The sequence below is a fragment of the Tenrec ecaudatus genome, chromosome 7, assembly GCF_050624435.1.
Source record: "Tenrec ecaudatus isolate mTenEca1 chromosome 7, mTenEca1.hap1, whole genome shotgun sequence".
NCBI classification, from domain to species: Eukaryota; Metazoa; Chordata; class Mammalia; order Afrosoricida; family Tenrecidae; genus Tenrec; species Tenrec ecaudatus.
In genome coordinates, this window is record NC_134536.1 from 53871134 (window position 1) to 53899023 (window position 27890).

General features: G+C 43.8%; 1 protein-coding gene across 1 annotated transcript; it reads right to left on the reverse strand.

The window, feature by feature from the left end:
• Positions 1 to 671: 671 nt before the first annotated feature.
• Positions 672 to 26926, reverse strand: NUS1 (NUS1 dehydrodolichyl diphosphate synthase subunit). Its single transcript, XM_075554626.1, has 5 exons — positions 26353 to 26926; positions 9899 to 10024; positions 9016 to 9165; positions 4873 to 4972; positions 672 to 2194 (listed from the first exon to the last, which is right to left on the reverse strand). The coding sequence occupies exons 1-5, from the start codon at positions 26765 to 26767 to the stop codon at positions 2104 to 2106; spliced, it is 882 nt and encodes a 293-aa protein (XP_075410741.1). The 5' UTR covers positions 26768 to 26926; the 3' UTR covers positions 672 to 2103.
• Between the last annotated feature and the right edge of the window lie 964 nt (positions 26927 to 27890).

The window sequence follows — 27890 nt, forward strand, 5'->3', positions numbered from 1 at the left end:
AATGATCCACTGTGAGAGCCTGCACGAGGGAGGCATAACTTGTAATGATTCTCGTAAGAATTGAAGGCAATCGTTGACAATCAGTGCTATTAAGGGTAGGGATATGGTACTAGAAGTCAGGTCCATGAAAAGATGTGAGGCACCTATATCTGATTTCAGAACCCTTAGGGGCTTAACTGAAGGGTTTCTTTGTAGGAACATAACATGCTCAGGCCAGACCTTAAGAGATTTTAAAAATGTGTGTGCAATACTACATTATTATAAAACAGGAGAAAATGAAAGTACAAAAGATCCAACTATTAAACCTTTAGCAACTTGGGTGAAACCCGTGTGTCATTTACTTCACTAATTTAATTTTAACTTATATTAAATATCTCCTTTTCAGTAAGGCCTGTTAGATTGAATTCAATAATGTCATACAAGCCTCAAAATATGACATTTATATGTATCATATTTTTAAGAGGCATGACTTCAGTCTTACACTATGGCAAGGATTAGCCTCACCAGATCATGGGTCCCTGTACAGAGAAACACACTGAACAAGTTGCTGGTAAGGAGATACGTTGTAGCTGTACACAAAATTCTTAGCAATAAACTATGACTTTAAGAAAAAGATCTTATATAAAGGTCTATGAAAGGACTGAGTGCAAAGTAATGTCACTGAACCAAAATTTAGTTCAATCATTTTTATTTCAAGTGTATTTTGAAAATCATAAATGGAGTTTTGTCATCCAAAGTCAAACCCATGAATTCCTCTTAGCTTCAGATGTGACAAGATTCCCAGCCATGCGTTCCAAATCCAGTCATTAGCTTGCAGGTGGCCGACACCTAGAAGTTAAATTATTCTACCTGAAAGGCACACGTGAGCACTGACTGTCCGTGTGCCGACAGGAGGGGTTTCTTAAAACAAGCCAAAAACTCTACAGAATGGTTTTTGTGTCAGGGAAGAAACATTTAAACACCTTTCAAAACAGTGTTTATTCTTTTTTTAAAAAACAACAAACAGTGCTGCTATCATAAAAGAGAACCTATAAAATGAATGTAAATTATTTTTGTAGACTTTGGTAATATTTAACTTCCTTCACACGCCAAATCCCATTTACATACTTTCTGCAAAGTCACTATGAGGCTCTACTGAGTGAAAGCGAGTCTTCTCCACAGAGCCCCACGTATGCCATGCCCCACGCAAGGCACAGGGTACTCTGGAGGACAAGAGCTGCCCTGCTGATGCCCATCAAATGCTGATTTTCAATAAAAATAGTTAATGAAAACTTTTCAAAATCATGTTTGGATAGTATCTAGAACATTGTCCACAAGAAAACAAAACATTAATCCTTTCATTTCCATTTTAGTCAATCTTATTTACTTTATAAAGCTATTTTATTTTTCTGTCTAGTATTTCAATGTCTTTCAATTATGTATTTCAGTGTAATAACACTGTTCTTCTAAAAGTATCTTCACAACCCAGGTCAGAGACAGAGCAACTCGCTCAAGTTATATGTCTGACCATAACGAAGAAATAGAAATGGAAATGGACGGATAAAGGTAGGTATACTCACAGTTCTAACTCTGCCAGTCTGTAACATGTGAGCAAAAGAGAACTTGGGAGGTTCCTCAGAGTTAGAATGCTTCCAGTGAATGCAGTCAATATATTATCCTTAAAAATTAAAGTTTGGTCACTAGGAAAGATTGAACAAAGTCTATCTCCACATGCCCCCACGTCCACCCTGAAACAATCACCAAGCAGAACTAATCATCCATCCTCTCCCCACAAAAACAGGGACGTAGTTGGGGTTGACATTTTAAATCTTGAAAATTCATGTGATTTGTTCAAAGCTGCAGGTCTATGCATTTCCTTCTTTAGTACTCCCCTCAGCTATAAGTCCATTTTCATACACACATGCACGTGTGCACGCACACGCACACCCACACACGCACACACACTCTCTCTCTCTCAAGTAAGACACATTTTTTGTTTGTTGATAAATTAGGCGGGCTGTGGGCTGGGCGTGTACAGGGTTTCACAGGTGCTTTGTAAACATCAGAGTCAGTTGGGGCCTTTTTCTCCAGGAGCCTGGAATCAAATGACGTGACCAGGGATCACTACTTGCCCTGCCGCTGCTCACAGGAGGCATATTGACAGAGAGCAGAGAAAAAGTCCTCATAGCCGATGTTTAGGTAGGAAGGCAAAGAGCTGAAATGAAAGAGCAGAAGGGAAAAATGAAGTTAGTTGATATACTTGCCATTTGGTTTGGAGAAAACAAAGGGATAATAACCAAAAAGAAGTTAAAGACAGAAAAAAACCAATTACGAAAGCATCGTTGTTGCGTGCCTTCGGGTAGATTCCAACTCAAGTCCAAACATTTGTATCACAAAACTGGGAAACCATTCAAGTAAAAAGTAGCCTGCCCTCCCTTCCACAAGAAAAAAGCAACTGCGAATGAGTTAGAGCAGCTGTCCTCAAACTGCGGCCCGCTGAGGACATTTATCTGGCTCGCCGGGTGTTTTTGCCCTGTTTGCTTAACTTCAAAATAAGATATGTGCAGTGTGCATAGGAATTTGTTCATCGTTTTTTTTTAACTATAGTCCGGCCTTCCAGTGGGTCTGAGGGGCAGTGACCTGGCCCCATTTAAAAAGCGTGAGGAGCCCTGATAGAGATTCAGAACCTACTCCGTGTCTGTCCGCTGCCACGGACCGCGCGCTGCAGCCTCTCCCCCAGCGTTCCGACAGCCAACCTTTGGCTTAGCAGCTACGTGTAGCGCTGTTGGCAGCGCCCACCCAGGGGCTTAGCCTAGATTAATATAAAGCTTGGGATTATTTACAGTGGTCTTGCGCAAATCCATTTTAGAACCCACCTTTGTCAGAATAAAGCCAAGTACTGCCTGTGCTGGTCATGAAAGTCAAACTTAACACAGGGCAGAGCAACACAGCATCCCCACATGGATAACCCCACACATTATGGTGACCAACCAGAGAACGTCAGTGCAAAGGGCCTTTATCTTGTTCTAATTTTCCTGGCCTTCGAGAAGCCCTCTTTGTAGTGTGAAGGCAACGCTTTAAAGGCAAAGTGAACCTACATATGGCCAGAGAGGTCCCTTCAAGTATTTAAATACCATGAAACAAAATCTCTAATTTATACAGCTTTATAATGAGGCTTTGGAAAAGCTGTATCAGAGCCAAATGCATGGCCAAAGTACAAGAGTCACACTCAGAGTTCAACGGTCAGGTGCACCCAAAGAGAAAGAACTGAGTTCCTGTGAGGGAACTCGGACCTGGCCCTGAAGCTCTCTCTCTACCCATGTCTGTCTCTATCTTCCTTTGACTACCAAGAAGTCTGAAACATGCTACAAGTTTCTCCTTCCATTCCTCTAGCATCCTTTCAAAACCCCTGCTGCCCACTGCTGTCTTAGTCACTCTACTGAAAGGATTTCTCAAAGGGCACACTAGGGGACTCTCTGTGCTAACACTTGCTTCAAATGACCTCCTCGGTTTGCCTCCTTGTCAAGTCTCATGGGCCACCAAATCTGTTAGCATCACTACCCAGTCAGTGCCTCCAAAGCTGTCTGGTTGTTTCCATCTGTTCTGCTGGGAGTCCAGGCCCGTTCTGCTCTATGTGATAAATAAAACCGACTCCCTGCCAGCACTGTGCTTGATCTAATGGAGGGTGACAAACACCGAGCACCTATCCCTATAATGGAAGCATTATGTCACATACATGTACACAGGTCCATGAGACAGTATGTTATATGCTAGACAGTTGATTACAACTCAATGTAAGGAAGATGAAAATCCTCACTACTGGACCAGTAAGTAAGATCATGCTAAGCAGAGCAGAGGTTGCAGCTGTCAAAGATTACACTTGCTTAATCCACAAGCAACGCCCATGGAGGCAGCAATCAACAGAATGTTGCTTTGGGTAAATCTGCTGCATAAGGACCCCTTTAGAGTATTGAAGAGTATTAATTTGAGGAAAAAGGCATGCCTGACCCAAACCACGGTATTTTCCATTGCCCTATATGCATGTGAAAGCTGAACACTGAATAAGGAAGACAAAAGAATTGATGCATCTGAATTGTGGTGTCGAAGAAAATTGAAAGTACCATGGACTTCAAAAAGGGCAGACCAATCTGTCTTAGAAGAAGTGTAGCCAGTGATCCTGGGAAGCAAGGCTGGCAGGACTTCATTACGGTACAGACTTTGGACATATTGTCATGAGAGACCAGTCCCTGGAGGTTATCGTGCTTGGTAGAGACAGAGAGAGAGAGAGAAAATCGTGCTTGGTACTGTGTGTGTGTGTGTGTGTGTGTGTGTGTGTGTTGGGGGGTGGGGAGGTAGACAAAGGAGAGGAAGAACCTCAACAGGATGGGCTGACACAGTGGCTACAAAAATGGCCTCAGGCACAGGAGTGATGGTGAGGGTGGTGCACGACTGCACAGGTGTTGTTCTGTTGTCCACAGGGTGGAACGTGGCGGAACCAACTTGAGAGCGCCTAAGAACAAAGCCCTCATGTGGCCAGTTCCAGCAGCACGTCTTTAAGGTGCCTGCCTTGCCCGGCTTTCCCCACAAATCCTGTCCTTCCCCTCTTCCCAGATCGCACAGTAAGACCCGGTCACAGCTCTTCTACGGAATCAGCAACTCCTAGCTTTTACTTCTCACCTCCTATGGCAATGAGCGCCAATACCACACGCTTGCGCAAACACGCCCCCTCGCGTCAACCTCACACGTCTTTGTTTTACTACTATATATTATGAAACACACTGGGAACGGATTCTGCATTACAAGTCTCTGGGAATGCCTACTACACGTAACCTAGTGCTAGGATCAAATAACATGCTGAATTGATGCCAAATGAATACACTTCTAATTACTTACATAATCTCAGTCAATCTGATGTGCCAGGGAAGAAAGCCTAATGTGCTGTCCACAGGACCGAACTTCAATACTAAATCAGGATCAGGGAATCCATTTAAACCTTGGGGATTAAGAAACACATATGAACTGATTTTGCTTACTTAAGACAAATTAAATCACCATGATCGCTACCGTTATTCAAATTGGTTTATGGTTTGAGTTAACACTTTGAGCATATCCATTTTCCTCAAAAGTTTTAACTGCATGTATATGTCTATTTATATGCCCCTCTGACGCCACTCCAAAACATACATTTTAAAAATCATTTCCAAATGTGGGAATGTTTTTAAAAATCCAATGAAATGGATTGATTACCTGATAAAGAGGAGTAACCGAACAGCCTCCCAAAGCCCTATGCAACCAAAAAGCCAAACCCAACTGCCATGAATTCAATTCCAAATCATAGTGACCCTATAGAGCAGAGTTGAACTGTACCCTAAGGTTTCTGAGGCCGTAGTTTTTTTTTTAATAAGTCATTTTACTTAGGGCTCTTACAGCTCTTTTAACAATCCATACATAAGGTAGTTTATTGTGCCAAGCTGGCCGATAAACACATGTGGGGTTAACTGAAAGGCAGAGGGATAAATGAATGGCTCAGTGAGCCTTGCCTTTCTAGTTCTCGGGTCTCTTGCTTTCAGATGGTCGCACCAGGGTGCAGCTGCCTTAGATAGTTCCCTGCTTTAGCTGGCAAGGTTCACTTCCTGCAAGACATCCCTGAGAAGCCACATGGACCTACCCCAATGCAGCCCTGGGTGCTGGAGCAGCCGTGTGGAGACCCCTGCCAGTACTGAGATGCTTACACATTCACTGACTCAGCTTTCCTCCTGCAGTCAGCATCATTGCATCTGTTTTGTGAGATGGAGGACTTTGTGGATTGGTGTTGGACATATGGGTTAATGTTGGACTTGTGGGCTTGGGCAGCACTGGGTTGGGATCTTTTCTTGATGCGCACTTAACCTTTATATAAAACTCTCTTATACATAAGTTTCTGTAAATTTGTTTCTCTAAAGTACCCAGACTAATACAATACACATATTTTACTTTTGAGCACAAACTCAAACAGTGGGAGTTGAATAATCCAAATCCCATTTGCTCAGGCAACTGCAATTAGACTGAGTTGGAGTCCAGTCAGTGTTGGTTGGGATGTAAAACCACAATGTGTGTTTCTATTTGAAACTGTCTAATGTATGTCATTTGCTCTCCTCCTCCTCGTCTGCATTATTTCCTACCCTCTGCCGTTGAGCTGATGCCCGCACACAGCAATCCCTGAGTTTCTGAGACTGTGACTCTTCTTTTTAAAATTTATGTTAAAAATTATTTTATTAGGGGCTCGTGAGGCTCTACGTCTTTTTAGGAACACCAAATTTCATCTTTCTCTGAAGGAATGGCTGGCGGATTTGACCATACAGATAGCGCCGCAGGTAGAAGCCACCATGCCAACAGGGTCTATTAAGCACTGAGACCTGCTGCCAGAGTAGATTCTAACTCACTGTGACCTACGTATAGAGTTTCTGAGACTGCAAACCCTTACAAGAGCAGACAGCCTTATCGTTCTCTCAGGGAGTGGCTGGCAGGCTTGAATCATCGACTTTGTGGTCAGCAGCCCAAAGACTCACCCACTGTGCCACCAGGCTCTTAAGCGCTCAGTGTACACTCCAAATCCTGTTAATGTTTCAAGACTCAGTTTACATGTTTTCTTTGCATCCTGGGAAGGACACTGCTCTAGGATTTAACTGGCCATTCCTACTCAAATAATTTAAAAAAATGAAAAAGATTTTTTGGTATCAAGCATCAAAGAACAAAAAAAATCATATCACTTTAAATGTGGGTGAGTGCAGAGTGGAGACTCAAAGCCCATCGGGAGGCAATGGGACACCCCCTTACTGAAGGGCTGTGGAGAGGAGATGAGCCAGTCAGGGTGCAGGGCACCAACGATAAAACATATAACTCTCCTCGAGTTCTTAAATGCTTCCTCGCCCCCACTATCATGATCTCAATTCTACCTTACAAATCTGGCTGGACCATAGAATGTACATAGGTACGGATAGCAACTGGAAACACAGGGAATCCAGGACAGATGACCCCTTCAGGACCAGTGGTGAGAGTGGCGATGCCTGGAGGGTGGAGGGAATGAGGGCTTCAAAGGGGGAACCAATTACAAGAATCTACGAATAACCTCCTCCTTAGGGGATGGAAAGCAGAGAAGAGAGTGGGGGGAGACTTCGGACAGGGTAACATATGACAAAATAAGAATAATTTATGAATTATGAAGGGTTCATGAGGGAGGGGGGAGGGCGGGAAAAATGAGACGATATTAAGGGCTCAAGTAGAAAGCAAATGTTCTGAGAATGATGATGGCAACAAATGTACACATGCGCTCGACCCAATGGATGTATGTATGGACTGTGATCAGAACTGTACGAGCCCCCAATAAAATGATTTTTTTTTTAAAGAAAAGATTTTCTATTACTTATCTACTCTCCTACTCTCCCCCATGCCCCTTATTATACATGTAAGAAAACAAAATGTTTTCAGTTCTTCAGAGTCCAACTCCCCTCCGGGGAAAGAAGAGTGAACGTGCGCCTCAATTAGAATACATCCCATTTTAAAACTTGTCTTACAAACTGAATTCCATGAGACACTTGGCTTGAGGAAGAAGCAACGAGGGCATTTCAGATGCTTAAAAATAAAGCTGGCACTAGAAAATAAAAAGCACACTGCAGTTTGAAAGGCCAACGTTCTCAATTTCTGATAACTCAGTTCTGCTGCTCATTTGCTTGTCACACAAGCTCTGCAGGTCCTGGAGTCAAGTCAAAAAACTGGTTAAGGCAGGTCCATCCAGCAGTAATTATTCCCATAACAGATTCCTTTTATAATCTGCCCAAAGTGGATTATATTAGTACGTAGACCAAGAAGAAGAACAAATATTCCTCTGCATGCTAAAAAGAAATCCTCCTCAGTAAAAATAGAAACAATACCGAAAAGGAACTTCCGGCTATGGTGATATAATGGGGTCTTGAAGGTTGAAACCAAATCATGAGGAACAACAAGAACAAAGAACATGCATCAGAAGGGCCAAAACAAGCCACTAAAGAGCAGAGTGCCAGCCGTCATCCTGTAAGTAGCAATTTACGGGAGATATCCTGTAAATAAGCTCTCTCAACATCCAGGGCTGACTGGGAAAGTATAAAATGAAGGAAAGAGGGGAAGAAATCAGGGTGGGGAAAAAGAGCACAGAAAAATGAATATCCATGAACAGTATTAAAAAATACTTAGGAATAAATTTAAGTAGACTTATACCCTGAAATTAAGAACATATTGCTGAGAGAAAAATTAACCTCAATAAATGGAAAGATATTCTATGTTCATTAATTAGAAGATTGAATATTGACATAAAATTGAATTAATTCAACATTGATTCAATATCAAGATGGCAATTTATATTAAAACAAAATAGACTTTCTGTAGGCAAAGTAATTTGGGGGGGTAAAAAGTAAAATGGGGAAAGACTTATATTGCCTGACTCCAAATCTTAATTTAAGATTAGTCAATGAGCATTACAGTGATAAGCAGGAACAGGGTCCAGAAATAAACCCACATATTTATGGCCATCTGATTTTCAACCAAGTAATAAAAATGGTGCTTTATCAAACAGTAAAAAAAACACCAACTAGTGTCCTTTACCTACAGCCTTAAGGAACCCCTTAAAAGATACCATTAATAAAAGGTAAGCTGAAGACTAAAAAAAGTATTGGCAGACATGGAAAGGTAGTAATACTTTAGTAATTGTCAAGGTTCATGAGGGAGGGAGGCAGGCGCGGGGAGGGAAAGACTGAGCTGATACCAAGGGCTCAAGTAGAAAGAAAACAGTATTGGCAAATCATATAAAGTGTCTGCATCACATATATAAAGATTCTTAAAGTTCAATAATAAAACAACCATTACACTAAAACCAAGCATGGTTTTCGAAAGAACTCCTTAAATCTCAGACACATAACAATTATAAATGAACAAATTCCTTTTTTAAATCAGGTTTTATATTGAGAAAGGTGCCTTGTGGGACAATACTAAAAACAAGTAGGCGTGTGTGCACAGGTGACTTACTAAGTAAACTGTCTAACATCGCTACATCCAAATCGGTAGATCGCTTTTGCTGCTGGGCCACCAACTGGCAAAAGTCCTGCGCAGCTCGCACGATATCTGCTTTGCCATCTTCTGGGGACAGCACCTTCACTGACAACTGGCAATTTAAAACTGGAGGGAAAAACAAACAAGATATTAAAAAAATAGAAGAAAACATCTTTCAGACATACTTTATGAGATACTAAGTTGAGGACAAAATAAATATTTCTCAGAGACAAGAATCTAAATTTTCAATTTCTGTAGTAAAATGCCCTTGTTACTCTCCGCCAAAATGGCTCCAACACCTCAAAGCACACATATGTATGTGTGACGGGAGAGGCTTCAGAAAATTTGTAGAAAAACTGAACTGAAAGACAATGGAATTTTCCCACAATCTTTTGAAGCCCCTCATATATGCTATCTTCTTTTCAAAATGTTCAAATGGACATTGTATGTGTGAATAAATTCTCTAGAAATAGGAATTTTAACTATAGGCTCAGTAAAACTTCCATACATCAGAAATGCCATCCCCAGTCATAACAGTGGTTACATAGGAGAGAAGGGAACAAGTTAAGTTTACAGAGGGTAAAAATGTAATATGTTTCAATAGAAGAAAAAGCACTATCCAAAGCACACATTTCCATGCAATTCTGATCTATGAAAGCTATTTTACAGCCTGGCTTATGTGTTATAAGTGGGTCATAGTTTTCCTTTCCTGAAAATTATCTCAGCACAATCAAGAGAGAAAAGTCCAATAAACACGCTGATTATACAGTGACAGGAAGGGCTAAAAGAGCAAAACGAGTGAATGAAAGACAAAATTTATCTTGGACACACATCTACATGTATTACATATTCATCTTACCTTGATCATCTTTGTCATTACTATTTGCAAACTCTGGTGAATATTTGGAATAATCTAAGCCCAGAAGTTCCTGTTGCTGTTTTAAAATTTCATCCATCAATCTGGAATTATTTCTTTTAAAAATGCCTTAAATAGAAAAAAGTAGGTAAATCAGAAGTAGGTTCTTCATTTTTCCTTCTCAACAATCAATGCATGCTTGTTGTGAAAATAACACTAGACCCTGAGCCAAACCTGCCCTAAATGAACCCGGAAACACTGACCCTCGACAAGAACCTAAACACACAGCTCTATCTATGGAGAAGAGTAACTATGTAGTTGTTGTTACTATGAATATGACAGATATTTGGACCTAGAAAGGAGTTTTAAGAGATCACTTACCTTAAGATATATATTAAGAGACAGGCTCAACAAGCTTAAGGGATTTTTCCAAGAAATGATAAATTGCAACAGTGGTCTGGAACCCAGATCTCCCTGAGTCCCACTCTAATGTACATTCCCTGTACACTTACTATATAGGCTGTATGCTAGCACCTCATTCTGAATACTGGTTTTAACTCGAGCGTCAAAATGAACTAATATGAGTTATGTAAAAAGGTAGCTAATAGAGACAGGTAACCAATAACATTTAGCAAATTCAGCAGGAAAAATGTGCACTGTCGATAGCACACACTTCTACCGAGCAAATTCTGACTCTGACTCTATGGAAAAGCATGTCATCTTCCAATTCTACACTGAGAAATTAAAACCACAGCCAGTATCATAATCAAGAACGGCAGAGGAACCCTGGAACATATATTTTATATAAAACCCCCAAAATAAGCAGTATGCTTTTGGTTACTTTCAAAGAGGCAACTTTAAAGTTTTTGGATCAGGTGGGCCTACCTATTCTGCATTCTCGGTCAAGTCTGACTTGAAAGCAGCTCATTGTATATATAAAGGAAAGAATATAATATCTATATAAAAATAGAGCACAAAATGTGCTGCCCGCAGGTGCCCAGTTGGGAATGCAAAGACCGAACAGCCTGTGGTGGGAGGCTCTGCAACACCAGCAAGACCGGCGCTGAAATGATGGTCGAGAGCAAGAAATGGGATGCAAGTAAACGAGGCCAGTTAAGGGTGGAACCCAGGAGGAAATTCTGAAAAGAACAATGTTTAAGGAAGTACCGTTTGGAAAGTTCCAAAAAATGTTTTGAAAAAAAAAAAAAAGGCATGACTAGATAGGCCCTAACTTTTGCTGCATTTTGCCTATTGATGAGCAATATGGAAATATATGAAAATTTAGTTTTAGGAAAATTAACCTGAAAATTATAATACAGAGAGGACCAGAGAGCAAACTAGTATAGCCCATACAGCTGATGAAGCCACGGAAAAAGATTCACTGTAAAAGAATAAAGAGAAGATGGTGTATGACTACTTACCGTATATACTCGGGAATAAGCTGAGTTTTCAGCACATTTTATATGCAATTTTTAAGGTAAAAGTTAGGTGCCTCGGCTGATATTTGGGTCAGCTTATACTTGAGTATATACGGTGGATAGATAGGTGAGTGTGCAAAATTCTACACCTTTAATCTTGGGAAGTATAATTTGTTTTTTGCTGTTTTGTGTGTTTTTGTTTTTTTAAGTGAGGAAAACATCCTCTGTAGGTCTTCTTAAAACCAGAGTAATCCAAATCCCACTGCCACATCAAGTCACTTCTGACTCACAAGGGCCCGACAGGGCAGAGCAGAACTAAATCTTTCCCAGAGTAGAGCGCCTCTGTCCCCGGCACACACTCCACTGCAATGGGTCTAAGCGGTCCAGTGAGCAACCGGCCCTGCGATGGGATAAGCACGGCAGTAAGCTGCTGCGCCTGGAGAAGGAATTCTGAAAAGGAGGGGAAGAATGGGGGCACAAGTCAAAGAATACAACCCTCTGAATTACATGTAGAAATTGAATTAGTACGCATTCTGCTGTGTACTCTCAACAAAAGTAAAGTACACATGTAAAAAGGAAATTCCACAAAGAAAATGAGTTTATAGGAAAAAGATATTTTGACTGCACGATTCTTCTTGATGTGACCGAACTAGTGAATTGTACGGGATATGAATATATGCCAATTTTCATGCCAATAAAATTGCTGGGGGAAAATCACTACCGTATACGTACAAGTATAAGCCAACTCGAGTATCAGCCATGGCACCTAATTTTAGCACAAAAACAGCATTAAAAATATGCTGGAAAACTTGGCTTATACATGAGTATATACAGTAATTTTTAGACTATAAGGATTAAATTTGGTGCCCCTCATCAACGTTAGCATTCACTAAATATCATTATGTTGTATGCTGTGAGTCGATTCCAACTCATAGAACTATACAACACACTAGACCCGCCCCATAAGACTTCCTAGGTTGTAACCTTAGCAAGGAGCTCTAGTGGTGCAATGGGGTAAACGGCGGGCTGTTAATCTCAATTTCAAGGTCAGTGGTTCATAAAACCACCAGCTGCTCCGTGGGGGAAAGTTGATGCATCCTGTAAATATTTATATTCTTGGGAAACCTATATAGGTTCATTATGAGTCAACGACTGATGGCAGTGAGCTAATCTTCATCAAAGCACAGATGGCAAGACTTTGCCTTCCATACTTTGGACTGGTTGTCAGGAGGGACCAGTCCCCGAAGAAGAGACTTAGCTAAGTAGAGGGTCAGTGAAAAAGAAGACCATCCATGAGATGGACAGACGCAGTGGCTGCACAATGACTGCTGAGGACAGTGTAAGCTAAACCAGGCAGTGTTGTGCTCCATTGTACATAGGCGTGCTGTGAGAAGGACCAGCTGACAGAATCTACCCACTGTCTTTATAGGAAGGGAGCAAGAGTAGCTGGTGAGTTTGAACCACTTAAGTTTCAGTTACCAACCCAGCTCCAATAACCACTGTGCTACCAAGGATCCTTCATATCCGCAAATTCAAATTCACAGCAACCTACAGGACAGGGCACAACTGCCTCTGTCAGTTTCCAAGACAGTAACTCTTCTCAGGAGCAAAAAGCCCCTGGTGGACCTGTTTGGGAGCTGCTGACCTTGTGGATCGCAGCCAAGCCAGTAACCACTAAGGTACTAGGTGGGGGACATTATAATCGATTAGTCTGGGTTGACTAGAGAAACAAATTCATAGACACTCATATGTGTATAAGAAAGAACAAGAGCAAATGAATATTGAGAAAATGTCCCAGCCCAGATCAAGTCCATAAATCCGATATTAGCCCCTACGTATGACACCAATCTATAAATTCCTCTTCAGACTCACACAACACATGCAGTGATGCCGAATGATGGAAGATCACAGGCAGTGCATAAAGTCTTGTGGATCCAGTGGCAATGGAAGCATCTTAGGGTTGGCAGGGATTTCTACATGGCTCCTTCAGTTCCAGGGCTCTAGCATAGCTCCATGTGTCTTCTCACAGGGAGTGAGTGTGTGGCCCATCTCCAATGAGCAACTTATCTCCTTAGTGCCTCCTTAGAGACCTGATTGATAAGCTAAACTCCACCCCTTCATTCTTAAATCTCAAATTGACAACAGATTATGTAACTACCACAGAGACTTAAGTGAAAGACAGTCAGGACTTCGTATATATCCCATCTCTGTTTTCAAATATTATCTACATGCCCTCAAGGAGATGGACTGATGCAGCAGCTGCCAACAATAGGCTCAGGCATAGATACAATTTGTGAGGATGGTGCAGGACCAGGTTGTGTTTTGTTCCGCTGCGCATATAGGGTCACTAAGGGTCGGAATCAACTTGTTGGCACCGAACAAGGTGCACAAAAAGGGGAACTGAAGAACAAGATGTGACAGATGCCTTTGGGTGTTTAATAACATTCACAAAAGTCACAAGAGGTCCCTAGTTGAACCACCAGCTGCTCTGAGTGGAAAAAGATGAAGCTTTCTACTCTCACAGAGTTATAGCTTTGGAAATTCACGGGGGCAGCTCTACTCTGCCTTATAGGGTCCCTATGAGTTTGGACATTTATTTTGGGTAGTGGATGACACGTTTTGGGTTGCCATCCACCCAAAGATGCCCCCAAAGGCAGACTTGGATATCTGTCTCTGCAAGGTCTCAGCCTTGAAAACCCTACGGAGTTCTCCTCTGCACAGATGGTGTCACCGGGAGTCAGAAAGGACTCACACGCAGTTAGCAACAACCATAATACATAATAGAAAGTTCATCTTATGCACTGAATTTCACTTTTGGACAATGTCAGATCGGTAGACATGAAAACGAGCCAGTTATCTGATGTCAGTTGGTCTCAGGGGGAAAAAACCCACTGCCATTAAGTTAATTCTGAGCCACAGTGACCCCATAGGAAGGAAGGATTATTTCGATCTATCATGATACTAGTCAATGGTTAACTTTTACGGTTTTACTCCTCTCCTCCTTAAAAGCCTCATTGTCACAGAATGCCAGGTTATAAGAACAGTCTTCTTGTACTCTAATAACTTGGCATTCTGTGCTGCTTACATTTCCAACCCAATCACTGAAGACAAAATGGGTGTATAAGCAAATGTAGTGAAGACGGCTGATGGTGCCCAGTTATTACAAGATAGAGTGTCTGGGGTCTAATGGCTTGAAGTTAAACAAGCAGCCACCTAGCAGGGAAGCAACAAAGCCCACATGGAAGAAGCACACCACTAGACTGTATGACCAAGACGTGTCAACAGGATCAAGTATCAGGCATCAGAAAACCCAAAGCCCATCTGTAGACAAGTGGACATCCCCTCCAAGAAGGGTCACAAGGAAGGGACAAGTCAGCCAGAGTGCAGGATAGCACCGAGGAAACCACAGCATCCCTCTAGCGCAGCGGTTCTCAACCTTCCTAATGCCATGACCTTTTAATACAGTTCCTCATGAGTGGTGACCCCCCCCAATCAAAAAATTATTGTTGTTGCTACTTCATAACTGTAATTTTTGCTTCTGTTATAAATCAGGTGACCCCTGAGAAAGGGTCGTTCGACTCCCAAAGGGGTCACAACCCACAGGTTGAGAAGCGCTGCTCTATTTCTTTAATGATTCCTAAGCCCCGCTATCATCAGCCCAGTTCTACCTTACAAACCCGGCGAGACTGGAGCATGTACACCGGTACAATAAGAGCTCTCGTCACAGGGAATCCAGGACAGATAAATCCCTCAGGAACAATAACAGGGATACCACGAGGGTAGGGGGAAGGAGGGAGAAGGGGCAGAAAGGGGAAACTGATCACAAGGATCGACATAGAACACTGGCTCTCCCCACCCCCACCCCTGGGGGACGAACAACAGAAACTTGGATGGAGACAGTAGATGGGGTAAGATATAAAAACAACAATAACTTATAATTTACTAAGGATTCACGGTGTTGGCGGGCGGGGGGCGGGTAGAACAACAAAATAGGAGCTGATACCAAGGGCTCAAGTAGAAAGAAAATTATTATGGCAACATATATACAAATAGGCTTGATCTAAGTGATGTATGGATTGCTATAGAACTGTTAAGAGCCCTCAGTAAAACGATTTATAATAAAAAGAAGCCTCATTGTCATTTCTTCTTTCTAATGTGGTTTAAGACCTTTGTTTTGCTCCCCAGAGCCTAGCACAGTGCCCAGCACAAGCAGACATTCAATCACTGAAAGAAGAAAATGTCCTGAAATGGATCGTGGTGGTGACTGTACAAATCTTAATATAATAAAACCATTAATTTGTATGATAAGAAGTATACCCCAATAGAAATCTAATTTTGAACGACAAAAAAAGGGAAAAAAGACCAAAGGCCAGGAACTGCTGTCGCTATACAGTTGGGAGGCATCCTCCTTAAGGTTAGGGCTGTATCTTCAAGGAAGGATGCGGGTCTCAAGGGTAAGCGACTGCAGAATGCTATGAATGTGGCCACGCACCACAGTCCACAGACACAAGACCCTAAGTTTGGAAATACTGAGCGAGCATTTCTGTAACAGCCATATCCAGCGCAAGAATAAACAAAAATTTACTTTCCCAATCAAATTCTTTAATTAATGAAACCTAAGAAAAATGCGATTGATGTCACTTTGAAGCAAGTACTGTTATTTTAAAGACTGTTATTCAAATAGCACCTGATTTACCCCCCCCCCAAGAAGATAACAAAAACCAATGCAAAGATAAGCCAACTGGAAATAAGATTTCACTCAAGTTGGAAATAAGATTTCACTCATTGCTTCAAAGTGATAAGTTCTCAATACAAAGTAAAAGTGTTGCTAGGCACCGTCAAGCTGGTTTGAGCCCCGATGTACAACAGAACGAACACCACCCAATCCCGCGCCTTCCTCACAACTGCAGCCCCCGTGTCCACCCATCTCCTTGAAGGTCTTCCTCTTTTCCATGGTCCTCCTAATTTCCCAAGCACGGTGTTCTTTGCTAGGCATCGTCTCCGGATAACATGTTCACAATATGCCATTGTCTCCTCTAGAAAGATTCTGACTGTACCTTCTTTCAAGACATATTATTTGTGCTTTTGGCAGACCATGGTACTTTCAATATTCTTCATCCGCACCACAATTCAAACGCACCAACTCTTGGGCCTTCCTTACTCGGTGTCCAATTCTCACACGCGTATGTAGCAATTCAAGGTCCCATGGTTTGGGTCAGGTGTACCCCAGTCCTCAAAGTCAGACTTCTCGTTTCAAAACTAAAGAGGTCTTGTGCAGCAGATGAACCCAACACAATATACTGGTTGGCCACCTAATTGCTGCTTCCATAGGTATTGATTGTGGAGTCACGCAAGATGAAATCCTTGACAATCTGAATCTTTTCTCAGTTTATCATAGTGTAAAATGGGAATGAATCTATTTCCTATATGAACTATTTTATAATTTATCTATTTTAATAACAACCCAGCATTGTGCATTTTTGTTTTTGTCAATTTGTATTACACACCAATCCTTTTGATACTCTTTGAAAAATAAAAATTAAAAAAACAAAATACCTCCCCTTCACTTCTCATCAATGAACTCAAATTTAGCTTAGTCTCCAGATTGAAAGTGGAAAGCTTCCAAAAACTTAGTCTCTTCTAGGCAATGGATGGCATTCTAATCAAAATGGTCACACTTTTCAGTCTTTAGCCTCTCCTTTTCAACTTTAAAAAACCTAGTGGACCGCCCGCTACGGTTGGCGGGGAAACCTACCAGCTGCTCCTTGGGAGAAGGAAGAGGGTCACCTGCTCCTATAAAGATCCAGAGTCTCGGGAACCCTGAGGAGCAGGGCTGGCTGTGTGCTGCAGTCAACCTGATGGCAGAGTTTGTTTCGTTTTGTTTTGATAAAGCACTTATCGTTCATGACTAAGCTGCTTCCTTCTTAATGTGCTTTCACATCTCTGCGGCTCCAGATGTCCTCTCCCGGGTCAACGACCAGCCTGCTTTTTGAATAGCCTTGTCTTCCTTTCTATAGAGTCATTTTCTTTCTTCTACCCCTATGTGGACATTATGCTTCAAAGTTCCCACCTCAGCCTTCTCTCTTATCAATCACTCTTCCTCAGATTCCAATCACTTGGAAGACTTCACATTTACTGAGGACTTGAAAAATAGTGTTCAAGAGGTTGAACTAGAAATTCAGTAATGTGAGAAAAGCAATAATGTACTATACTGAAGCCAAAACCAAACAAACTGCCATGGAGTTGATGCCAACCCACAGCGACCCAATAGACCAGGGTAGAACTGCCCCTGTGAGTCTCCAAGGCTGCACTTTACCGAAGCCTTGGTGGTGTAGTGGTTACTCATTGGGCTGCAATCCGCATGGTCAGCTGTTCGAAACCTCCAGCAGCTCTGTGGGAGGAAAGACTGGGCTTTCTACTCCTGTACACAGTTAACAGTCTCAGAAACCCACAGGGGGCATACTAAGTGCCAGTATTGACTCTATGGCAGTGTATGTTTGTTTTTGTTTTTAAAACTCTTTACAAGAATGGATAGCCTCATTTTTTCTTTTGAGGATCTGTTGGTGGTTTCAAACTGCTGACCTTGAAGTTAGCAGCCTAATGTGTAGCCACTATGCCACCAAAATTCCTCTAAATGTGTACAGGAAGGGACACGTGAGTACATGTGCCTAACTCTAGGCTTGAGTATATGGAAGAAGCTTCAAAAAGTATGTGAAATTTTTATATTATCTTTTAGTTACTTTTTAAAAAAGTTCTGAAGCTACTTACTTAGCAGGGAGCCCTGGTGGTGCAATGGGTTAGCACTGGACTTCTAACCTCAAGGTCAGCAGTTTGAACCCACCAGCCACTCTACAAAAGAAAGATGAGGCTTTCTGCTCCCATAAAGATTTATAGCCTTGGCTGTTTTCGCTCTCTCTCTCTCTCTCTCTCTATTAATGTAAGTCGGCTGGAATCATGGAGGATGTCGCAGAGAAAAAAGTCCCTGTTGTTACAGAGACCCTTAAGAAAAAGCGAAGGAATTTCGCAGAACTAAAGATCAAATGCCTGAGAAAGAAGTTTGCCCAAAAGATGCTTCAAACGGCACGGAGAAAGCTGATCTATGAGGAAGCTCAGCACCATCACAAGGAATGCAGGCAGACGTACGGAACTGAATCTGAATGGCTCCCATGGCAAGAAAAGCTGCCCACTTCTGGGATCCTGGCTCCTGGGAATATTCAGTCCCCTAATAAAACAAGAAGTGCACTGCAATCAAGTGGTTTCCAACTCACAACACCTTATGGACCCCCTACTAACCCTCCATAATGAGTTTTGTGTGACTACTGCAGTGAATTTTAAACCCAGCGTAGAAAGCGAATGCAGTGGGAGGAATGAATGGTCGGTGTCAGAAGAGGGCAATGAGAAACCGGGAGTAGAGGCCTGCTGTGCTCTGCCGTGGGCAATCGGCCTGGGGCTGGTGTGGAGACGGGCTCTCCTTCTACCCACTGGAGGGAAAATGAAGTCTTCACAGTTTGTTCTTTACAGGAAGCGACCACAAAAAAAATCTATTTCATGTAAGAAGAACACATTCAGAAATACCTGATCTTTTGCAGATAGGCAAAATATTTTGGAGAATATATTTTACAGAACTATATGGTGTGAAGCTGCAAAATTATTTTATTCTATTCTTTAAAAGACGACATAGGTCCATACCAAGCAAGCAATTGTCCTTGATCTAAGACTTTGACTTGAAACCCAAGTCTCGTGACTTGTAATTACTTATTTCTATTATTTTTAACTCTGATAAATGAACAATGCTACCCACTTTACTATGGCGTTTGAAAATCCTCTCAAGAAAGATTGATGCTATCAAAACCAGTTTTTATAAGTGAGCAGCATCTTTTGAAAATGAAATTTAATTGGAAAAAATAAGACTAAGGTGCATTTTCAAAAGGCTTTATAAAAGGCTTCCCAGAGACATCAGAAGTCTGGAAGAATGTCTTAGGAATAATAGCAAATAAGTCTTTTCAATAATAATTTGAAATTCTTCCTACATTATGCTTGCTGATCTCCACTTACATCTCATGCACTCTCATATGTAAATGATATGAAAATATATATTGAAATGATATATCTCAGAGGGTAGGGAGGACAAGAAAATCAATCAATTTCCATTAAAGTATAAAATCTTACACTTGGAATTCTGTATGGTGAAAATACAATGTTTGTGGTTTGTCTGTTTTTTTGTGGGGGATTGCTAACTACGTACTTTGAGGGTCAAATGTACTTGTCACATTCCATACTAAGAAATAGTTGCTTTAAATTCTAGTATTGCAGACGATATATAAGGAGTTTTCTAAGTGTGGATAATAGAGAATGTCCTTAACCAAGCAAGCATCATAATAAGTACAGTGGACCCTGGACCACAACAGGGGGCTAGAGGTATCAGCCTTCCTCCCCAGGGTGGCCAAGAATCCAAATTCAATTTGACACCCTCCTCCAAAAAAACCCTAACCAATAGCCTACTGTTAACTGAAGTCTTAATAATAGGAACCATTGAATAACATGTATTTTTATATGCATAATACTGTACTCACATCAAAGATGCATTTCAATACAAAGTAAAAAGGTATTTCCCACAGAAAAAGCTGCACCACATCTTCACAAATTTCATTTATTTTAACAATACGGTTTCAATGAGATGGATAGACAGTGGCTGCAGCAACAACTCAAGAACAGGAACAACTGTGAGCATGGTGCAGGGCCAGGCAGGGCTTCATTCTGCTGCGCACAGGGCCACTATGGGTTGCAACCAACCCCAGGGTAGCTAACAACCACATTTTAACCATGACCCCTATGCTGGCCAACCGCAGACCTCAACCTACAGTTCAAACCAAGCAAATCAACTTTGCTTGTAAAGGTGTGGCTTCTGTTTCTCAGGAGCGCTTCCAGGATCACCAGCGGTACATCGTGCCGGCCCGTGGTGCTAGTCATGGATTACGGCACTGCACTGAGCGCGACGAAGCAACGGGAGAACTGTGCGAGGTCAATTTTCACTTTTTACCGCGACACACAATTTATTGGAACCAGTCATTTGGAAATAACATTGTGAGATGTTTGAAGCAAATACTCACAAAAGGATCGCGTTCTCCTAACCGCAACAGGAGATTGTTACAATGATTCATCAGTATATACACCTTTGTGCTAGCTCACTGGATTTCTCTTCACTGCAAAACGTGCAATGTGTGGCCTCTGCTCGTGTAAGTTTTAAGTTTTATAACATATTTGTGTATCTTTTATGGTAGTAAATGAGAAAAGACTAGCATCTCCATATACTTTATGCGTCTACAGCATACACAAATTGTTCCCCACTTTTTCAATATTTCTAGTTTACAAGTTTATCTGGGATTTCTAATTGTCACAGCGCTCCAATATATTTATTGGAACAAATCTGTATGAGTGGACGCACGTAGTTCAAAGTCACCTTGCTCAATTGTATGTCCACATTTTAATATTTCCTAGTCGTTGTCCACATGCATGTGTAAGCCTGGTGTACATAACCATGTCAGTGTGCATCCTGCTTGTTTTCATGTGTATGGCATGCTTCCTTCCCTGGTACTAGTCTCCAGACTGTTTTAACAATTCATTGTGCTGCAGGGAATCCAGGACAGATGAACTCCTCAGGACCAGTGGTGAGAGTGGCAATACCGGGAGGGCGGAGGGAAAGTGAGGGAGAGGGGGAACAGATTACAAGGATCTACATATAACCTCCTCCCAGAGAAGTGGGTGAAGGGAGAGGTTGGATGGTGTAAGTTGACAAAATAATACTTTCTAAATTATCAAGGGTTCATGGGGGATGGGGAGGGGCAAAAATGAGGAGCTGATACCAAGGGCTTAAGTAGAAAGCAAATGTTTTGAGAACGATGATGGCAACAAATGTACAAATGTGCTTGACACAATGAATGGATGTATGGCTTGTGATAAGAGTTGTACGAGTCCCAATAAAATGATTTTAAAAAACTATGTTGCTTAACAACATCAAAATCTGCTGATTGTGTTCAGTTCTTAAAATATAAAAATCATTATATCCCAGCCAAGATCTTTACTAAAGGAGCCCTGGTCGTGTAAGCGTTTCCTGAGCCCTGCAATGAAGGGAAGAGGTCAGACATGAAGGAGTGATACAGGTCTTGGTAACATGATTAGAAAGCATTTTAAGTACCAATGAAAAGTCCCTGAAGGGCTTTATTCAGAGTTTTCAATGGCATCAAAAAGATCACTCTGCAGGTGGGTGAAGAACAGATTGTACAGGGGCCAGCATTGAAGCAAAGGACAATTAGGAGGCCACTGTATAGTCACCTGGTGAAAGGTAATGGGTCTCAAACTAGGGTGGTGGCAATGAAGACCAAGCCAAGGGACAGATCAGGAGTATACTCTACAAGTTAGGTCAAGCACATCTGCTGATAGATCACATAAGAGAAGAATCACAGAAGACAACTAAATGCTGTTTATCTTAAGCAACTAAATGAACAGTAGGCATGCATTTCTGACATTAGACAAACCAAAAAAGGGGAAAATCCAAAGTACCGTTTTGAACAAGTTAGGAATTTGCTAACCACAAGGGCAGAAGTTCAGCCCCAGCAGCTAGCCCACAGGAGAGAGCTGAGGCTGCCTGCTCACGTAAAGATGTACAGTCTGAGAAACCAGAAGGGGGGACTCTGCCCTATCCTATGGGGTGGCTGTGAGTTGGAATCAACTGGAGGCAGTGAGCTAGCTGAGTTGAATAAAAGTTGATGTGCTGGGGAGTCTAATTCAGGAGTCTGGAATCATGAGATCAGAATTAGGGATACAAAGCTAGTGTCCACACACAGATGATACTTCAGGCGATGGGAGTGGGCAGACCACCTGGAACCAGGCGGTGAGCAAACTGCGGCTAGTGGCACCGCCCACGCCCATTCATTGATGGCTGCGCTCTGGCTTCACGGGCAGGGCAGAGAGCTGTGAACGGAGACTGCCTGGCTCACTAAGCCAAAAATATTCCCTGTTCAGCCCACTAAGAACTAATCTGGATGACAGAGTGAACACAGAAAGACAAGACCGTGCATACAGCACAAAGCTTAGGGCAGTGCAACCCTGACAAGTGGAGCAGAGAACGCGGACATAAAGCACAAAAGGAACAGGAAGTGGGATCGGAAGAAATTCGAGCACATGGGCTGTCCTGGAAGGCAGAAGCAGAAAATAGTACAAAGACGTTTTTCTGTGGCCACTGCTTCCCTTCTATAGAAACAGGCTTAGGAAATCTCTCTAACAGCATGTAATTACAGGGAAGGGAGAAAAATGAGATAAAATATTGAAACACTATCTTCTGGATGTGAGGCACCTCACCAGATACAGAATTCAAGTAATCTTTACTTCTGAGTAAATATGAACGCTCATCCCTCAAAATGACCTGTCTCTTTTCTTTGTACACTAAACTCCTAACTCTCCACTTATGATGACCCTCACTTAGTATCGCTGTCCAACTACAACGCTAGCAGGGAGTGATATGCAGAGAAGAAAATATATACTTAGAGCGCAATTACTTGAGAGAGAAAAAACTACATTAAAATGCTCTATGATTAAAGTGGCCACCATGAAATTAATTTTATGAACAACAACTAATTTAATTGCAAGAAGAGCCCCAGGATACATCAGAGTCCCTGGATGTTTCCTCTGGAAGAGACATGCAAATGTGGCAGAGCAATGGAGGCAGTGCTCAGATTTAAGCCCTAGCTCTTCAGTACTAGATGTGGAAATGGTCAAGCCATGTGGGCTTTGGAAATAACCTAACAGATTGTTTATATGACAAAAAAATAACTCATTTTGAGCAGGAGGTTCATACAATTATATTTAGTTAACTAAAAAAGGTTGTGTCCTATGCCTAAAAAAACCACAACAAACCAATTCCTCTATTCAATACTGTTCAAACTTACCAGGAAGGCTCCTATTTCGGAATTACCCATTCAAACCTCCACACATGCACCAAGAATGCAGAGACCATCACACAGAGAACGACGTACTACATGAATCTAAATTCTACCTATTTTGCAAGGCCCTGTTCAGTGTTACTTCATTCCTTCGAGGAATATTCAAGGTAACCTAGTCCCTCAGAATTGCTTTTCTCTCCTTAAAGTCTTCCCTGTTCACAGATTTGTGCATGCTCATTTTGGGAGGAGATGCCTAACACGAATGTGACTGCAAACTCCTTTAAATGTGCCATTTCTTTTACGTCTATGTAACCCATTGCTTCATAAACTTAAGCACTCAATGAATGTGGTGTTGATGAGTACGTCCATGGGATTTTCTGAGAAGTTAACAATACAGAAAGGCTTAAATAGAAGTTTATTTGGAAAAACATAAAGTTTAGGAATCGGTAATTCCTCTAATCTGAGAAAGGGGAAACCAACAAGCCCACAGGAGTTCCCTAAGCACTTTCAGGTCTGTATTACCAAGATTTTCATTGGTCACTGATTTAAAACCACACCTTCTGCACTATAGATGTTCAACATTCCTGGTGGGGTTGCTGTGTAAGCACTGGACTGTTAGTGGAAAGGGCAGTGGTTCAAACCCACTAGCTGAACAGCAAAAACAAGATGAGGCTGTCAGCTCAAACTCAAAAGATTACTGCCATGTTGTCGATTTTTGACCCATAGGAACCCTATAAGACAGACAGAATTGCCTCTGTGGGTGGTTCAGACTGTAAATCTTTGCAGACATTTCTAGAAAGCTTTGTCTTTCTCCTTTAGAGCGACTGGTGGCTTCAAGCAGTAGACCATGTGATTAGCACCCAAACACAGCCCATTATATCACCTGCACTCTTATTTACAGCCTACAAAACCTACAGAGGGTCGCTATGGGTCAGAAGGCACTCAAAGGGTTTTCTTTTTTTCCCCACCCTCCTTGCGTAAGGAGGCCTGATGGTACAGATGAAGCACTGGACTGCTAAGTGGCGAAGGTAAGTGGGTTCAAACCCTAAGAAACAGATCTCATCAGTCCTGTAAGGTAGCTGTGAGTCAGAATCAACTCGATGGCATTGAGTGACGACATACTGAACATTTTACTCAACAGTTCCAGTAGAGAGGCTTTCGTCTGTTTCCTTCACTGGCAAACCCCATGCCTGACACTTAAGAACCTAGTTGTGACCTGTTGAATGACTGAACCAATCAATCAAAAGCGGGAATAGGTAAATAGAGGGATTGTTGTTTCAGACCATGAAACTATCCCTTATTTCTTAAAACAGCTTGTATGGTATACTGGGCACCTAGTGCTCTCAATCCATTGGCGGGGGGTGGGGGTTGGAATGTGCCTGAAAACACCTTTAGATCATCAGTCAACACTTGGTTTAGCTCTGTGTAATCCTCTTTCTTTTCCAAATGTCACCAGGTATTCCTGAATCAAATTACCAACTCCTTACCAGGAGCCGCTGGAACCAGGAAGTATGGCAATTATTATCAGCTGTGCCCACGAGGTAAGTCAAACAATCTAGTTCTACATTTCACCTTCCCCACTGGCGGTACTTGGTCTAAAAGAATTACCTGGTTCAGGGGGCCTCACACACAATGCACCAGATTGCTTACTAGCTTTAACTAATTTCCATTTCTGCTTCATTTATTGCTCTTTGCCAGACGATACTGGCTGAGGCAAAGATCATGTGTCACCTCCAAACAGCCTTGTGATTTCTATTTGTCTGCTGAGTTCGCCAGCAAGTTCCATAATGCGTCATTTTAAACTTTACCCCCACCCTGCACATCACTTGATGACAGGCAACTGAGTCACAACAGTCCTTGCAGGGAAGGGGACAGGGTTGGTGGAGATCCGACTGTGAGTAGACCCACCTTCTCTGACAAAACCCCACACTGCAGCCTACCTGTCTGACACAGATTTAACAGTAAAAATCAAGTTGTAGCTTCTCGGGTGCCTAACAGTCATTTAAGTCATTGAACAAACTCGGCAGTTTCCTTCAGCGCAGTTTTAGGAAATCACTTTTTATCACCAATCCTCGAGGGGGACCAGCGCGGCACTGAAACCCTAACCTAACCCGTGAAAGCCTTTATCACCTACTGGTTCTTCAATCTCAGCTGCTCTACAGGACCGTACTCAAGTTCCATTCAGAATTTCTCTCCCCCACGCTCACACTTTGTCTCAACAAGTCTGAGAATTACCAGGAAAAGAGGCAGGAAGGCTGTCCAGGCACCGCATTTTAGGCTTGCAACCACTCAAACCTGAAAACCCCAGCCACTGTCCCCAAGTCGGTTCTGACCTCTCAAGGCGGAAGAGGATTGCCACACAGGGTCTCCAGGGGGTATTCTTCTGGAAGCGGGCTGCCACATCTTCCTCTGCGCGGGTAGTGGTGACCCACTGAGCCATCGGGGCTAAGCACTGAGGAGTCACTCAGCAAGCATTTTTGTGCTCGGTATTTCCCGATGGCGGAATTCATTCCCTCAACCCGAACGGTTCTGGGTTTAGTATGGGTTGTCCTGAAGGTTTAAGGAGCACACACACTACTCCGGACATCCACGTTCCTTTCTGCCTATCCAATCTCTCCCACTTTCCATCAACTAGTGCAAATGTCACCTGGCCCACGATGATTTCCTGCCCCCCGCCCTACCTACCACCCAACCTGTGCTTGTCGAAGGCCCCATCGCGGGGCCTCGAGCCGCCACGCAGAAACCGGGCAATGCCTGGGATTCCGTGGTGACCTTGGACCAAGCAGGGAGCGCTCCTGGACCTCAGCACCTCACCTATGGCACAGGGGTACACAAACGTCATCTACGTATTGGGACGCGACGAAGAGTAAGAGTAAACTGTCGAGAAAGGGGACGAAGCGACACCAGGGACGTGGTAGGGGCTCCCTAAAGCTTAGCTCCCTCGCTCGGAAACGCCAGCTCAGGGATCCGCACCCCAGGGCCGCGGGCGGGCTCGGGACAGGCAGCCGGCGGCGGGCTAAGCGCGCGCGGCGCACCCCGGACGGAGGCGCGCCCCCCCCTCCACCACCCTCGGCGGGCGGCCCGCCCCGCGGAGCCTCACCTTGGTGGTCGTAGACGCTAATGTAGGAGATGCCCACGGCCATACACCACACCACGAGGCTCGCGATGTCCGAGAAGCTGGGCTCCTGCTCCTCCTCGGTGATCACCAGGCCCATGTGCACCGGCAGCTTCTCCAGGGAACGGCCGTCCGCGCGCCAGCGCAGGCGGGGATGGGCGGCGGCCGGGCCGGGCCCCCAGCGCGGGGGCCGGTGGTGCCGGCGGTGCCGGCCCGCCACCGGGGGCTTGCGGAGGGTGAAGCCGAGCGGCCCTAGGACCGCGGCGGAGGCGGCACGGCAGCAGCGCCGCCAGAGCCAGTTCCAGGTGCCGAACCGAACGCGGAGCCAGGAGGTGAGCGTGCGGTGCAGACAGAGCAGCGCGTGCAGCACCCGCCACACCAGCTCGTACAGCCCCGTCATACTCTCGTGGAGTCCAGCGGGCCTCGCCTCCCTCCTTCCCAGACCAACGGCGCGGCGAATTCTTAGCCGCCCCTGAGGCCGGCGCGGGCCATCGCTCCGGATCCCCCGCCCCCCGCGCCCGAACCCCTTTCGGCTGCCAACACCTCACCTCGCCCCCGCCGCCATCTTCCGACTCCCCCGGCAGCCCCGCCCCCCGCTAGCACATGGACATTTCTGATTGGTCTAGGTGTCTCTCTGACGCGGCTTCTGGCTCGGCGGCTCGAAGGCTACCGACTCGTCCGGTGGGCAGAGGGCGCGTGCGCGCCTGCGAGAGGGGCGGGCCGGGGACCGAGGGCGCCCTCTGGCCGTGCGGAGGACCAAGGATGAGCGCCCAGGCTCGGGCAGAGCGTGCCGCGAGCACACGTCATCAGGGTTCAAACGGGCGATTCCGGGGACTCGGCGACTCTCAGGTCCCGTCTGTCACAGGGCCCCACCAGAAAGGGTTTCTAAGTGATAAAAATAGTCCAAGAGTGCCCAAAATGACAAATGCCAAGAAGCTGGGGGCCAAATAGGACGCCAAGGGAAAGTGTCCTTAGGTATGCCCTTCAGGCCCCTGGAGACAGTGCTTTGGCCAGATTGCCCCAACAGGGCCCGTGCCCACCCCCCGCCCCCCACCACGACCCAATACCTCTAATTCACTGCCACCAAGTCAATTCTGACTCACAGCTGCCCTGTGGAACAGAGCCGACTGCTCCTGTGGGTTTCCAATGCTGTAAATCGTGGGAGCAGAATGTGTGTTTGTGTCCCATTGAGCAGCTGGTGGATTTGAACTTCTGGCCTTAAGGTGAGCAGGGCAACTCCTAAACCATTACTTCTCGATAGGTTCCTTCCATTCGGTTCTGACTCATAGCCATCCTGCGAACAATAGGACAAACACCGCCTGGTCCTGCGCCACTCTCACAATCGCTGTGATGTTTGAGCCTATTTTTAGCCACTGCCATCTCTCCTGTCCAGGAGTGTCTTTCCGGAGTAGAAGTGAAGCTCTTTAGTAGTTTTCCCGCAACATAATTCTGCCAAAATCATCCCCTCTACGTGGAATCTTTACGTACTTATTGCCCCTTGCTGAGTACAAATACCACCTCCC